At 40.5% G+C, this 17,140-nt stretch overlaps 1 protein-coding gene across 1 annotated transcript in view; it reads left to right on the top strand.

Moving 5' to 3' along the window:
* csmd2 (CUB and Sushi multiple domains 2) overlaps nt 1-17,140 on the top strand; it is a 539,567-nt gene that overhangs the window by 39,272 nt on the left and 483,155 nt on the right. Inside the window, exon 4 of the mRNA XM_069896324.1 lies at nt 12,736-12,839. Coding sequence (XP_069752425.1) covers nt 12,736-12,839 — 104 coding nt within the window. The remainder of the gene's footprint in view (nt 1-12,735; nt 12,840-17,140) is intronic.

Genomic DNA, 17,140 nt, shown 5'->3' with positions numbered 1-17,140 from the left:
TAGTTGATTTGACATAGTTTTGGATGTTCCATTCTTTACACTAACAATATTTGGTTCTTCCAAAGTCCATCTGTGAGTTTGTCCTTAAAAGTTTTTCTACAGTCTGGCATGTGCAGATTTCTGTTTAAACTTGTACGACAAGTGGATTTAAAAGGCAACTCCAATCCATTGACTTTCTTGGAGCCTATTTTTACATCAGTTTCTTAAATCAAGTTAGTGGTTACATTGGCCTCAGTCTGAGGGTGTTACTTGGATCAACTCGTGCACTTTAATGACTTGGTGAACCGTCACAACTAAGTATTCTTTTTTTTAAACTTTCAAAGGACAATTGGGGAATCAGCAATTCCAGTTTTTCTGCCTGCCTCCTTTCTCCAATCTCCCCCACTCTTTGCTTAAAGATAGCAATCCAATTCCAGAAGTTTTGGCCATGTATCTTTCTATTGTTCCTTCTAATAAGAATCTCATTTGAATAACTACATGCTGCACTTCAGCTTTGCTTAAATTATTTTTTTTAATTATAATAATGCAGACACTAGACGTAAAGGCAGAAATAGATTCTCACGCACACACAAACACTAGGGATAAAGAACAGATGCCGGGCTGATTTTTTTTCTTTTTTATTTATGCAGCTATGTTAAGTTCAGACTCAGGAGGTTGAGTTCAACTAATTCAGGAGAATATGAATCCACTGAATGAAAATCTTTCTCATAGGGTGATGTTGCCACCCATTAGACTATTTCATGCCAGTTCTCCATCTGAAGGCTGGCTACAAGTGCAGAGGGAAAAGCCTGCTCCTGCATTGCTTTCATATTGAGCAGATCCGATGAAGGCAAGTGACTGGTGCCATAGTGTCACCCATCATAAATATTGAGCAGGGCAATGGGCGTCTTCTCTACCCATAATCCCCCATGCAGCTGGAACCTCTCTGTGTTTCCTAGAATAGTTCCAGCTTCATGGGGAATTATGGGTAGGGAAGACGGACATTGCTCTGCTGCGTTTTGAGCAGCGGAGAGTGGCTCTGAGGGCTGAAGTGTCACAGCCCGCACCGGTCACTCCCTAATGGCCCATGCCGGGCGCCCCTGCCCTGATGGCTCCCGGTGCCTGAGAGCTACCGCCACCCCCGCTGGTGCCTGTTGGCTCCCGCTGGCCGCCGCTGCCTTGAAGGTGTCATGGAGGGAGAGGGGTAAGTGGGGAGATGGATCATGGACTGACGGCGTCATCAGCCTTCCCCTCATCAGCTGTTTTCAGTGGCTGTACATTCAAGCCAGGCCATTCAACCCTTCCCAGAGAAGGGTTGGATTCAGCGCCTCAGAGCTGGCTACGGTGCATTCAGAAAGGTAAGTCTCTAGGCATGAGGGTGGAGAACCTCATCCTTGACAGATGGGCATTTTCCTTGATTGAAAGGCCCTACTATTTAGGTAACAGATGAAGTTTAATACTTCCAGTTAACTAAACCAGTTATTGGAAACATTGTAGTGGTTAAAAAATACAATAGATATGTATGTTCATGAAAATTAAATGTTGGTTTTGTTTTATTTTAATGAGCATGTGACACACAAGTGGATGGGCGACAGTGAAGAATACAAGTTAGGATTTCTTAAATGCTGCCTTTCTCTCCAGACTGACAATCTCACCGTCTACAAATTGTAAAGATCTATTTATTTTTTCAACAGCCCTAACATTTTCTGTAAACCTTCCTCTTTCCTCTTCGGGATGTTTACTAAGGGCTCTTGTATGAAGAGAGGAAGATTGTGATTAAAGATTAAATGAGCGCCATCGAGTAGAAAATAATGCAGAGTTGGCCAGACAAATGCTTGGGAAAATTATCTGAGGTTCACGTAACCAAATTCAGCAGTATTCTTTCTGCTGAAATATGCTTGGAAATGAAAAGTTTTTCTGAAAAAGATAATTTAATTCAGATTTTTTAAATTATACACATGCAGCTACAGATATAGCCTGCAATAACTTGTCGCCGACCATTTCCAAAGAAGAATAAACAATATTAAATTTAATATCTTATTAACCAAATGCTTTTGCATTCAGAAACTTGTTCTCTGCTGCATTTTAATTTTTAAGTGACTGATCTTTATATTTTGTCTGTGATCTAAATTGGCGTTCAGCTTAGATTCCTAAACATCAACTGGAATCTCATGCCCATCTGTGCATTTGGAGAGCACAGCAACGTCAATTGCGGTAGTTTTATGTCTAATCCACCTGACAAAGGTCTTGCAACAGCCGCAGTGAATTTCTTTGTGTGTCAGGGAGGACTCCAATTTATCAATCCATATTTTAACTTGGAAGAGAAATTCAAAAGGCTGCAAATGCTGGAGGAGCTTAGCAGGTCAGGCAGTCCCCATGGTTGGTCAACGTTTTGGGTCTGAACCCTTAATCAAGATGGATAGAATGGATGAAGTTATAAATATAAAGGGGGAAACAAGCTGGGGGAGGACATTAGAGGTGATAGACTAAAGCAGCCATTCTCAACAGGAGCCCCACTGCCCCCCTGGGGCCCATAACAGATTTAAGAAAGAGCCTCATTTTCTTTTCACCTTGTGTAGTGTAAGTTTTTTATATGATTTAGATAGTCAGTAGAAGAGACGTACAGAAGAAACATGGAAGGGGACAAATAAACGTTGCTTGAAGAGAACTGGCAAGCAACAGCTGAAAAAAAAAGTTTGAGAATGGCTGGACAAGAGGACAAAAGACATGTTGAGTTGGAGGGAGAAACCATAATGGAGGAGGGCAGGAGAAAGCAAAGGTTCCTCAGTTATTCTTTGAATTCTTGAAATACTGTACCTCTGTTCTTCAGGTGGAACTGACCAATATAAAATAGAAAGTAGCACAGTGTGACAGAGAAATGTTCCATATAACTTCTGGACCCTTCACTCATGTCCAGTTGCCAACTTCTTCTAATATATCACATTAATGATTTTTTTTTTAAATATGAGACTGTGATTCAATGCTGAGAGTCAATTTTAAAATTGGGTAAGATTTTCTTGTTACAATTCATAAAGTGTAGAGAACATTATTTTTTTTATTATCTGCTTCAGACTATAGTTGTCTGGGTAAACTTGTACCTCTCACTTTGTTCGTTTTAGATTGGTCACAGTGTTTGAGCTACCGAAAGAAAATAGACACACACCCCGAGAGCACTTTAGATTATACAAATGTTTATTACAAATTCAAAAGCTGATTTCACACTACAATATGCAAGCCCTTCCCAACTATACTTATCAACGCTTGGACTGGTCCCAACTGCCGAAGCGAGGCAACGACTGCACACTTGTAGTAGGTTGTCAGGGCGCCGGTAGCAGCTTCTTCACCTCCCCTGACCAGGACATTGGCTGGACTCCAGAAGTTCTTCTTCTTCTTGCTGAGAGATGTTGCCACCTCTCGGAGAGTCTTAAACTTCAGCAGCGGGACCATGACTTATATTACCCAAAAACTGCTTACCCAAGCACCTATTCCCAGCACAGCAAGAAAGATAAGCGAGCAAGCTAGCATGCTAGGCTATTAACGAATAACATAATTTTCAGCTTATCACTTTGAATACAATGGTTTATTTTGCATCAAGGCTAGGCCTCTGACAGTCTGTGACCAAAGCAAGCAGGAAGATTAAATGTTCTTGGTACACAGATGTCCAGATAATAGCATCTCTGGCCCCTTGGTGGAATTTTGCTTATGTCTGCTGATTCTAAAAAAAAATTAGATTCTCAGCCTTGCAGAACCCAAAGCTGCAAATAAAAAAAAACAGGTTAAGAAATAGGTTAGAATCTTCCATTACAGTTGCTTGTGACTGTTGCTTCTCATTACCTTCCCCGTATTCAACTAATTTAATTTCGTTAAGAATTTCAAAAGCAAAGGAGAGGACCTGTAATCATGTCAGTTTTCTTATAAGACTGGCGGAAACTTCAATGAAATAAAATGCTAAAAGACTGCTTTTGCCAAGAAATTTGAGAACACGGGGGCGCTCCGGCTCCGTCTGTGCGGAATCGACATCAAGAGATTTCGGATTTCGGATTTTGTGTGTGTATTATGCATTGTGCATATCTTAACATGCTTACACCTTCATCTGTCTTGTCCATATGGTAAGGATTTTTTTTTAATCAATTTTCCCTTGTGTACTTTTTCAGTGTAATTTGTGAATATCTTCAGAATGCTCAATGTTCCTCTCTTCCCAAAATATTTTTGTTTTATATGTGTCACCCTTGAACATAATTTCATAAGCCTATAAAATTGAATATTCTAGTGAGGGCAAGTGAGATACAGCATTTATCAGGTTGTGGTATGCAGCTGACCAGCAAGCGAACTGGCTTCCGAAATGGCAGACATGCTGTGGAAAACACAAGAAACTGCCCTGCATCAAAGGTTTTTAATCTTTGTCATCACCGATGATGTCACATCCCGTCCATGTGACCGAGGCAGTGATGTATATAAGATCACCAGGCAAGTCTGGAGGTGTCAGTCCTGTAGTGTGTTCATTGACTGCCTCATGTGTGCATCAACTTGACAAAGTGTACACTGGCTCAGTATGGAATACTTCACTACAAGGTGAGAATTTGAATACAAGATTAAGGAAGACTTCACTTGCCCATTCTTTTTTACATGGTCAAATAGATTTGAAATACATCGAATCAAAGCAGAGAGCAGTTGGTTCGTTCATGTTAGTGACAATTTATTTTAAAAGGGTTCTGTTTCTTTGGTAGAAAATGAAATGTTTAGTAAAAAGGCATATCACCCTATTTAAATATTATCGGGCAGTGGGGAGAAGATGTCATGTCATATAATTGTGCAGAACAGATCCGAGCTATTTAACTGAGGGTTCTGAAAGAACTCTATACTTTGTTTTCTTTTCAAATGATGATAAGGGGCTGTGCAGTAAGAAAGTGATTGGCTTTGGTATGAGGTGGTGTTTCAGTGGAGAGAGAAACTGTGTTGTGTGGGAAAAAATTTAGAGACGAACAATTAATATTTAGCATGTGCTTCACTGTAAATGGTGCCGTACTCCATTCACTCACTCGACAGGTTTTGTTCCAAAAGTGAAATCTTCTTTGGCAATTTCCTGTTGCAAGCATAATTTTGACAATAGAATTTGTGAAACTCGGAATTTCTCATAAAACCAATAAATGTTACAATGCATTTTTCTGGTTTATGAGCCTTTGATTACTTTGGTCTTCGTATCTTGTCCTATATTCTAAGCTTTTTTTTCCCTGATAGATAAAAAAGTACACTGTGTTTGATTTTTTTCCATTCCAAGTCATCGTTATTGATCCTTTCCAATCTTACTTGAGCGTTACATTCAGAATCATTCAGCAATAGAGAGGATGCTGCAAAGTAATGGGAATGATGTTTCATTGAGATTAAAAATAATATTCCTTGCAACTCGGGACGGCGTGGTTGGTGAAACACTTTTACAGCGCCAGTGATCAGGACAGGGGCTCAAATCCCACAGCCTGTTAGGAGTTTGTATGTTCTCCCCGTGTCTGCGTGGGTTTTTCCCAGGCCTCCAGTGTCCTCCCACCATTTGAGACGTACCGGAGGTGTAGGTTAATTAGGTGTAAATTGGGTGGCGTGGATTCATGGGCCAAAATGGCTTGTTACCGTGTTGTATGTCTAAATTTAAAAACTTAAGCTCTAGCAATGTGAGATAATGCAGGCCTTGGGTTTGAATAGAGTTTGAACCTTCTCCCCATGGCTGTGTTCTGATTTTATCCTTTGTCCCATAACCATGCTGGTTGGCACAATAACTCACTGCTTATTGGCAAATTTATCAAAGGGAGGTGAGAATGTGGTGCAGGTAAAATAAGACCAGGAGTCCGACGAATGGCATTGCTTGGTTCAGTGCCCAAATATTACAGTAGGTCAAATGGCCTCCTTTGGCATTCACAGTGGTTAGGCAAAGCTGCAGATTTTTAAAATTTTCACTTTTGACATGCCGCAGAGACAAATAAACCTCACAAGATTTAATTTAGACTTGAGATAATTAAATTAATCCTATTGAACAGTTTGTGATCTAAAGTCTGGGCTAAGTGGGGTCGCAAATGAGCTCCCATCAATAACATTTTGGTGAATTGCCACCCACTGATGTGTTGGGAAGGAAGCCGCTATGGGGAGATGAGATAAGAGAAAAAAAATGCATTTCGCATTTGATCAGGGCTTCTGGGCTGGGTAAGTGCACACCTTTGAAAATATCACTGGCTTCCAGAGACAGCACTCCATCTTTCTTTGTGCCGTGTGTAAGGGAATTCCAACGAATTCAGCCTTAATTTTTTTAATTTAAATTTAGACCTAAAGATGCAGGTTTGTGTTTATAGGTTTGCTACAAATATCAATCATAGGAAAACCAGCAAAGAGTTAGTCAGTTACACAAATAAAGTCAGTCTGGGGAAAAATAAAAGTTTTAGGCTAGAAAATGTTTCAGACAGGAAATTAGAATCGATTATTACCACTGCCCAGTCATCTCAGTTTAAAAGAATACATAATGTCCTTAACACAGCTACTTGTCCACAGACTGCCATTCATAAATCGGCTTCCCACGCAAGTGCAGTCTACTACCTGTCAGAAATGATGCGAATTGTCAAAGCCTATAGTGACACTAATGGTGCCAGCCCAATCCCAGTTTGATATTGTTTCTGTTCAGAAGTTTCGCCCACCATTGTTTACTTTAATGACTTAAGATTAGTGTGAAATCAGCCATTGGGAGGCATTAATTAAAGATCAAAAATCAGACAGGCAGAGAACGGATGTCGACATGTACTGGGAGCAACCTTTCCAAACTTAGGTTAATTTCTGTATACAAGAAGGATATCTCTTAATTAGGACTTCTACATGAGAAAAAAATGATTGACATCAAACCATTTCCCTGTCTTTAGAAAGGAGATATACAAGATGTAAAACATAAGCTTAAAACAATGAGTTCAAAGAAATGTTATCAAATTTGTATGCAGGAAATTGCCTTAAATATTGTAGCTTCTGACTGAGTTCTTTGAATGAAATTCACCAGTATTAGTGAGGTGACCTTGTCTACCCACCACTGAATACTGCTCATTCTCCCTAGTGTGACTCGAATAAATTCCGTGTGTGTTGTGCTGTGTGGCTTGGTTGTACTTTTTGTACCTTGACAGGAGTGCAGCTAATACACAGACATACAGCATGGTAACACACCATTTGGCCACCCAATTTCTGGCAATCTACATCCCATGTTTCGAATGGTGGGAGGAAAGGGGAGCCCCCAGAGAAAACCCATATAGACCTGAGATCTTACCAACTTCTTACAGACAGAGCAGGATTCGAGCCCTGGACCTGATCGCTGGTACTACAATGGCGTTGCGCTGACTGCGACGCCAGCCATGCTGCCTTAGGGGTGCCAGTTCTCAAGATGGAACATACCTTGTCCTTCACCCTGCACTCTTCATTTGATCAAATATCTGCTTTCATTAAAATGCAGATATTTTCCATCCCACTTTCCGTATTGCTGAAGTGGAGTCAACCATTGGCTCCATGCTCTTTACATGGCGACGTGTAGAGTGTACTTCAGAAATGTCTGCAATTTGCAAAGTCTGAAATACTGGCAAATGTAGTTAAATTTGGCATCATATTCTGAACCATCGTTGCGTGGCAAGTAGCCTGTCCTTGTGCTAAGTTCTATATTCTATCTATCGTATGCCCTCTCTGCTTGCTGTTGTTGGAAAAAGAGAAAGTAGATGAAGCTCCCCTTGGATGATCTATCAAGTACAACAGTGAGCAGTGGGCTCTGAGACATGGCAGAAATCAATATGAACAGACTGCTATGGACCTGAAACTAATAAGCTGAGAGTGTCTGTGGTGGTAACTCAATGGGCAGAGCAGTGAGAGTGCATTTGATGTCATTCACAGATCTTGATGAGGACAAGGTGCACAGGTACTCCCTGACTGTGACTGATGCGACTTGCGTCCATCCCCACATACAAAGGAAATGTTTTGAAAAATATATAAAACCTATGCAATCACAGTGAAAATCGGGCCCTTCTCTGGAAAATAATGCCTCTTGCAAGATCTGGTTGGTGGCTAACCTCTTCTGAGAGTTCGCCTTGGTGGCCGCCATGCTGAGATATTTCACTGCCTTTTAACTCCTTGTGTTCCATTTTTTTCTGATTCTATTGCTCAATATTCTGACAGTCAGACCGATTTTAGAGGCCGGTAGAGTCTGCAGGGTGCTCAGGGTCCGCAGCAACAGAGAGATTGAGAGGGATTTGGAGATGGAGAATGAAAGGAAATTGATAATTTTACTCTTCAGTATCAAAGATAGGGCAATTCCAACATGCGTCCATTCCGAGATTTGACTGGTTATCCAGTTGAGAAAATGGACATAGGTTGGGGAGTATCTATAGTTTTAGGGGGGACGGAATAAGTAATGTGAACTCTTCTGTGAGACAATAAGAACTGTTATGTTTCACCCCAGAAATCTCACTGCAAAACAGTTTTACATTTTGCATTTTCATTGACATTTGACACTTGGAACTTCTGACTGAATAAACTTATAAAAGACCTAGCACATTTCCAGATCTCTAACGGTTTGAGCTGTGGGCAGGTTTCTCAGACTCTAGGGTTTTAGCTGTTGACAGAATTAATTACTAAAAACCTAAACTTGGGGAAAATTTTGATAGGATGGGTGGAGAGGAGAAGATTTCAACATTACATTTTATGTGCCTTCACATTGTTATTCTCTGTATTAATGAGATGAAAAGGAAGATGATAATGTGATTATTTATTATTGTAATCCCAGAAATGTGTGTGTGTGTGTGTGTGTGTAAATGTATGTGTGTGTGTATGTGTGTGTATATATATATTATAAAATGTGTGTGTATGTAAATGTGTGTGTGTCTGTGTCTGTGTGTGTATGTATGTATATATTGATATATTTATGTGCGTGTTTTATATGCACACACACACACACACACACACACACACACACACACACACACACACACACACACACACACACACACACACACACACACACACACACACTCTTACTTAAACTTCATAAAAATGCATGCCACACTCACACAAAACATATTCCCACACAATGTATTTATCAGATCCGTCCCATAAGAACATCTTTCATTTAATCTGTTGAATTCAGGTGAAAAATTCAGGCCACATTTTTTCAACTGATACATAAATTTGATGCCTGGATTGCAAGTCAAGTCAATCTGATTGTACAAGTACATTCCGACAAAACAGCTTTCTCCAGTCTTTGGTGCAAAAACATGCAGACACACGAGACATAACACACATACAGGCCAATACTTATGCAGGACAAGTATTATAGCTATTGAAATAAAGAAATAAATATTTCTTTGTACAAATGAGAGTCACGAATGTTTAATGTGAGCAGTTCCTTTCATCATTCAGCACTTTCATTGCTCGTGGGAAGAAGCTGTTCCTCAGCCTGGGGGTGCTGGCTCTAATACTCCTGTATCTCTTCCCCAAGGGGAGCAGCTGAAAGATTCTGTGTGGAGGGTGGAAAGGATCCTCAATGATTTTGCATGCCCTCTTCAGACAATAATTCAGGTAGATCACGTCTGTGGGAAGGAGGGAGACTCCAATAATTTTCTCTGCTGTCCTTATGGTCCAGTGGATTGACCTCCAGTGTTTCTGTTGGCTGAAATATCATCCTGGCTCGTGATTAAACATCATTTTCTGTTATTAGTCATGAATGATTCCAAATAAAATGTATAAACTAAAGGGTGTCCGATGCACAAAAGGAAAGTTGGATAAAGTTCCACAATAATTCTTGATGACCATGACCAGAAATGATTACCAATCTGCGATTTATTATTCGATTCAGATGCTGGGAGATTGCACTTATTAAGTTGACGATAAAATGTAGCTTTAAGTACAAAAAATGGAAGACTCTGACATCAACTCTCCTTTAAAATTGTCAGTGATCCAGTTTAAGATTAATTGCCACTGCCAGGTTTCTGGCAAGTGTGTTCCTATGCAGGCAACTGAAGATGCTTCAAACAATGAGAAATTTGTTTTTTTTCATTGCTCAGGCTAAATGCATGGCAGGATAAATGTCATGAGCTGCAGTCTCCACGTCACAGTTCAATTCCATTGTGGAACTCACGACCCCCGGTTTACAAGACCAGTGCTCTAACCACTGAGCTATCAGAGTATAATGTTCTCCTAGAGTTGCACAGGAATTAACCACTGTTGCTGTTCTCGACACATCAAAAAAATCAAATGTGTGCTGGAGTATTAATCGGAATAGCATCTGATAGTCTTGAAACTTTTAAAGGACCAACATTGTTAGTCATGCATAGAAATACATTGTTGTTGCTAAACAGCTCATGTGATTGGCATTTGCTTTGAAGTTCAGTTGAAACACAAAAATTTCAGAGCCTGAGTACAATGCACTGATATTTGCACTTGTCATGATGTTGAATTTCTCTTCATGTACCTTTCCAAGTTATTTGAGTTCAGTTGTACACTGCAGTCTGGATGCTTCGAGGTATTTTTTGGGTGAGAACCCATTTCAAGTTGCAGTAATCGAATTGTTCTTCACTTAAGTATCATTAAAAATACTTTAAAAAGAAAAATGCTACCTTTGAATAACGTATTTAAATGTTGCTTGACTGTATTGGTATATTTTGAATATGCAAATAGGCAAGTGAATTTGAATGATTTCAGAGACAAAATATACTTATTCAAGAGATTTCTTTTATTATCAAGTAATAAAACATAAAATGTAATATTAAATGAAATTTCCTTTAGTCTGACGTAAGGTATTGCACGGCTCTATAAGAGAAACCGAGACAAAAGCGAGTCCCTTCAGAGTCACTGAGTGCCCATGAATTGGCCTCTAGCACTCCTACAGCTTCTAGAGCCACACTGACCCCTGCTCTATAAATTGACAACCTGAGCTGCAGATCCAAACCTCCAGGAAGCCTTCTGTGCCTGAGGGCCTTCAGGAGCCCTTCTTGCCGTCAGCACCTTCTTGAATCTTGGTTCCGATATTGGGTTCCCATGGGCCCCTCGCCCGCAGCTTGTGTGGATCCTTCAGCCGCTGACCCCTTACTGGTCTGCTGCCTTGGCCACCATCCTTTAGGGTTGGCTCCCATGATGCTGATTCTCATCGGGAGGCAGTTCCCCCAGTTTCTGAGCCCTGCACTGGTCAGCTGCTTCCCCCATCTTAGCTTCTTGATCTTCCAAACAGATATTTGGGATCAAGATATTACTAGAAATAACTGTGCATTCATTGTGGGATGGGATGGCAAGGAGATGAGAGCATGAAGGGAGCAATTGTTTTGAATCTAGTCTTTCTTTATTGGACTACAATCTCGCTTTTCTAGCTGCAGTGATCAAAAAAGAAGGGAGCAATATCAATCCGGTACCTGGTTAAAAAAAACTTATTTATTGATCCCCAATCTCCATGATCCTCTTGACTAGAGGTAGGAATGTCCAGGATTAAAGAAAAGTACATAAAATAACTGACGCTTGTCATCCAAATTATGTTTTTGTTTCCCACATTCAACCTCTCAAAATTTCCGTGACATGTTATGTGATGGAGTAGGTCTTGTACAACTAACATACCGAAAATCATTGCCTTCTCCCATTCCACCTATTGATGTGAGTCTGTGCATCAACCTGAGGGTGTGAGAAGTTTCAGGGTGGTTATAATGGAAAAGGTGAGAAGAATCCGGATCTCTGGCTTTAAGTTGGAGCCATAAGTTGGAGAAATGCAATCAACAACAGGAAGGAGTTTGCGGTCATGATCAAATTTGAGGTGGTGTCATGGTGCAGAGAGATGCAAGCTTACTGTTTGGTTTAGGATATGTTTTGGGCTCATATTGAGGGGTGAAATTGGGAAGACTGGAGAAGAGATTCTACCTGAGGAAGGTTCTCAGTACCAGACCTGAGACTTGCTGAGTGAGGTTTCTTGTTTGTCAGAATGAAAGGGCCCTCACATTACTGCATACGGCTGCATACGGCTGCGTTCTGGGTGCCAGCAATGTAGACAAACAAAGCATCCCGGTGAAATATCACCGAATTTATGATCTACTTGCTCATCCTTCAGTTTTCTTTACCAAGTAATTATTCATAGAAGTTCAATTGGAAGTGTAATGCATTGTTCAGTGGTTGAAGAGTTCAAGCCCATCATCTCAGGTATAGTGAATTTTAACAGTAAGCTAATATTTTAGAAAATGAAATGATTCTGATGTTGATAAATACAGTGAAACATTGGTAATTTGTGTCCAATTGTTACAAATTCTCATGGTTCACCAAACACCGAATCCTTAGTTGCCCCTAAAATGCCAAGCCCCCAGTTCCTATGCTCCCATGTAACTCACCCTGCTCTCCCTTGAAACTTACCAGGTTCATGGCAAATGTTTTTATACTGTTATTCAGTATATCTTAAACAGTGTCTTTAAAGTGTATTGGGAAATTAATTGGTTAACTGGATAAATATCCATTAGTTTGGAATATTGCCTTATCTCCTAGCACTGATATCCTAATTCTCATGCACAAAAGTGTTGTAGAAACTCAGCAGGTCATGGAGCATCTGTAGGAAGCAAAGGGTAACTAATATTTCGAGCCTGAGTCCTTCGTGTACTGGGTTAATGGAGTTTCACTCTGCTAGTGATAAGCTACTCCTGGTAGCTATCAACCAGATCAGGCAGAATCACTTCATTTTTTTCTGACTTTTCTTGGTGCTTTTATCAACATATCCATTCCATCCCCAAACAGGTAATACGGCTGACCTTTGGTGAATTCGAATTGGAAAGAGGTTATGACACATTGACAGTCGGCGATGGAGGGCAGCCTGGAGAACCCAAAACAGTGCTCCATGTGTAAGTTATACCTTAGTGATCCCAGGAGTGACATCAGGTGTGATATGTATTTCATTGTGTATATTTTTTGCCACATAATATCAAATGACCTGCTTCCATAGTTAGCGTAAGGTTGCAAGGTTAGCATCGCGGTTGGTGCAATGCTGTTACAATGTCAGCGACCGGGGTTTGAATCCAGCACTGTCTGTAATGAGTTTGTACGTTCTTCCCTTGTCTTTGTGGATTTTCTCCTGGTGCTCCGTTTTCCTCCTACCCTTTAACAACCTTCTGAGGTTGTAGGTCAATCGGGTGTAATGGGCAGCACAAACACATGGGCCAAAAAGGCCTGTAACTGTGCTGTATGTCTAAATTAAAAAAAAAACAATAAATATAAAAAAATTACAAATAACAAATTTAATTTAAAACTCTGCTATGGATGTGATTGGGAGCTGAATGTCCATTGGTACACAGTATATAGGAAAGATAAGCAGGTAGGTAGAGGGGCTGGCGTGGCACTGATGGTAAGCAATGATAGTAAATCACTAGAAGGAAAGTACATAGGGTCTGAAGAGGTAGAATCATTATGGTTTGAGTGAAGAAAAGGCAAGGATAAAAGGATCCTCTTGGCAGTTATATACAGGTCCCCAAACAGCAGCCGAGAAGTGGACTATGAGTTACAGCTGAAAATAGAAAAAAGTGTGTCAGAAGGAAAATGTCAAAATGATTATGGGGGATTTTAACATGAAAGGGGATTAGGAAAGTCAGGAATATACTGGAACTCAGGTGAAAGAGTTTGTGGAATGCCTATGGGATGGTTTTTTGGAGCAGCTTGTTGAGAAGCTCACCAGGGGATTGGTGATTTTGGATTGGGTGATCTGTAATGAACCTGATGTGATTAAAGAATTAAAGGTAATGGAATCCTTAGGAAGTAGTGATCATAACTTGATAAAGAGTTCAGTTTAAAATTTAAAAAGGAAAAGCTGATATCAGGTGTGTCAATATTTCAGTGGAACATTATTATGAAAGAGGACCATTGACTGGAAAAGTAAACTAGACGGAAGGATGGCAGAGCAGAATTGGATGATATTTCTACAAGAAATAATGCAAGTGCAGGATAGATATATTCCAAGAAAAAAGAAAATTCTGAATGGAAAAAGGCACAGATGTGACTAACAAGAGAGGCTAAGGTTCAAATAAAAGCAAAAAGGAGGGGAAACAAGGAAGCAAAAATTAGTAGATAAACAGAGGACTGGGAAACTTCTAAAACCTTACAGAAAGAATCAAAGAACATCAGTAGAAAAGAAAAAATGAATTATGAAAAGAAGTTGGCAAATAACATATAAAAGGATACGAAGAGTTTTTTTTAAATACATGAAGAGTAAAAGAGAGACATGAGTAGATATAGAACTGATTGAAATAATGCTGGGGAACTTATAATGGATGACAAAGAGATGGCAGAGGAAATAAATGGGTATTTTGCATCAGGACTCGAATTAAGTACAGTCAGGATTACTGGAGAGATCGTACTTAGTAAGTTGATTGGACTAAGATTAGTCTCCTGGACCGGATGAGGTGCACGGATGGGTTCTAAAGGAGCTGGCATTGGAGATTGTGGAGGCATTGGAATTTATTGTATAGAAATCAATAGATTCTGGCATGCTTCCAGAGGATTGTAAGGACACAAATGTAGTTCTGCAGTATAAGGAAGGATGGAGGCAGAAAAAAGGAAATTATAGTCTGATGTCGGTAGTTGGAAAGCTATTGGAGTCGATGTTCAAGGATGAGATTATGAAATACTTTGAGGTGCATTGGATGATAGGTCCGAGCCAGCATGGTTTCATGAAGGGAATATCCTGCCTGACCAACCTAATAGAATTTTTGAGGAAATCTCAAGGATGGACAAGGGAGAGGCTGTGGATTTTGTGTATTTGGATTTTCAAAATGTCCTCAATAAGTGGCTGCATTATATGTGAGATCCCATGGAATTACTGAAAGAGATTGGGTGAACCATTGGCTGATGGGCAGAAAGCAAAGGATGGGAATAAAGGGATCCTGTTCTGGTTGGTTGCAAGTTACTAGTGGTTTTCACCAGGGGTCAGTGATGGGGGTCATTTCTTTTTACAATTCAGATTATGGATTGAATGGTTTTGTGGCAAAGTTTGCAGATGACACCATGATAGGTGGTGGAGTACAAAATGTTGAAAAAACCAAAAGGTTGCAGAGGGACTTGGACAGCTTAGGAGAGTGAGCAAAGAAATGGCAGATGAGATATAATGTTGAGAAATGTATGGTTGTACATTTTGGAAGAGGAAATAAACAGGCAGATTATTATTTGCAAAGGGAGAAAATTCGAAATTGCAAAGGAACTTGGGGGTCCTCGTGCAGGATAACCTTAAGGTTGGATGAGCAGTGGCATTCACTTCAAGCGGAATAGTGTATGAGTAAAGAGGTGTTGATGAGGCTCTATGGTGAGACCTCATTTGGAGAACTGTGTACAGTTTTTGGCCCTTTATCTTAGAAGGGATGAAATTATGTTGGAGAGAGTACAGAGAATTTTTACCAGGATGATTCCTGAAATGCAAGGGCTAACATATGAAGAATGTTTAGCGGCTCTTGCACTGTATTCATTGGAGTACAGAAGAATGAGAGGGGATCTCATAGAAACATTTTGAATGCTGAGAGGATTGGACAGAGTAGACGTGAATAAGATGTTTCCTTTGGTGGGTGAATCCAGGACAAGAGGACATAGTCTTAGAATTAAAAGGTACCCATTTAAAACAAAGATGAAGAGAAATTTCTTCGTGGATTTGTGGAAATCATTGCCACATACAGCTGTGGAGGTGTAATAATTGGGGGAGTTTAAAGGGGAGATTGATAGCTACCTAATTAGTCAAGGTATCAAGGGATATGAGAAAAAGGCCGGAACTTGGAACTAGATGTGAGAGCAATTTAGCTCGTGGTGGATTAGTAGAGCAGACTCAATGGACTGAATGGCCTACTTCTGTTCCTTTATCTTGTGAACCTGGAATTTTGCTCAGGGAAGCTAAAGCTATGGTGTCTTCAGTTTGGCCTGCTACCATGACCCATTAACAATATACATAGCATTGAGAAAATGGAGAGACTGATCAGTTCACAAATGCAGAAGGTGGCTCGGACTACCCAGATGTCTCTGGAGACATCTTATGGAGATGGAATTCTGTTTTTTGTCATTGTTTAGCCTTGTGGAGGAATACAAATGTACCAAAGTGTGGCTGGAGATGATGCTTAGAGAATGATGGGATCCTATGCATAAGGTGCTGCACCAGCCTTATCAACAGGCAGGAAATGAAGGCCAGCTTCAGCAGTATGGAAGGCAAAACCAGCAGTCTGATAGCATAGCATTGTGGGTTATGTGCAATAAGGTATAAGGGGCTTTGGCTTAGATACAAAGAAACCCTCCTGGCGGAAATCAAGTTCATCTGAATGTCGGCAACTGTTGGTCGATGAAATGGAACAATAAGAAGAAGAAACCCAGGTTTGTCAAAACCATATCTCAACCAAAACAAGGGCAATGGACAAGATGGGAGGGCATTGAAAAGAGATGACTAACCTGGAAGGACCTGTGGAGTAAAGAGTCAAGTAGATCAAGCTTCATCATCAGAGCCACATATGATGTCCTGCCCTCTCCCACAAACCTAAATCTGTGGTTGGGAAAGGACACAGCATGTCCCCCTACATAGTTCCTACTACCTTCAAGCACATTCTGGTTGGCTCCAATATCAGTCTCACTCAAGGCTGATATACCTGGCGACACAATCAAGTGCTAAGATGTCTAGCAGTTAAACTCAAAGACAAAAAGAACTTTGAATATCCTGCCGTCAATCATCCAGAACCCAGAAATCCTCCCATGCCTAATACCTTTCATTTGATAGGGAGTAAGTCACAGGACCTTCTCCTCCTCACTTCAAGATACACGGCCAGATGCAAGAAATTACTTGTAGTCCTCAGCCAGCGATTCATCTTTGCATTGGAAATTGCCTGCACCAACCTGAGACCAGATCTGGTACTCTGGCCCTGCTCTTGGTAGATTGTCTTCGTTATTGAGTTGACAGTTCTTTGGGAGGATACCATGGATGAGGCACAAAAACGGAAGACACAATGTTATAATAATCTTGCCGCAGAAGCAGAAGAGCGAGGCTGGAAGGTGAGGGTGCGCCAGGTTGAAGCCGGTTGCAGAGGATTTGGTGCCAAATCCATGACCAAGCTTCGGAGGGAAGTAGGAATCACAGAACAGGCCCTCAGAAAGGCAATTAAATCCCTCTGCAACTCAGCTGAAATGAGCA

Source organism: Narcine bancroftii, chromosome 8 (genome assembly GCF_036971445.1).
Source record: "Narcine bancroftii isolate sNarBan1 chromosome 8, sNarBan1.hap1, whole genome shotgun sequence".
NCBI classification, from domain to species: Eukaryota; Metazoa; Chordata; class Chondrichthyes; order Torpediniformes; family Narcinidae; genus Narcine; species Narcine bancroftii.
The sequence above is the reverse complement of the archived record's forward strand: the minus strand, read 5'-3'. Positions and strand labels throughout refer to the sequence as shown.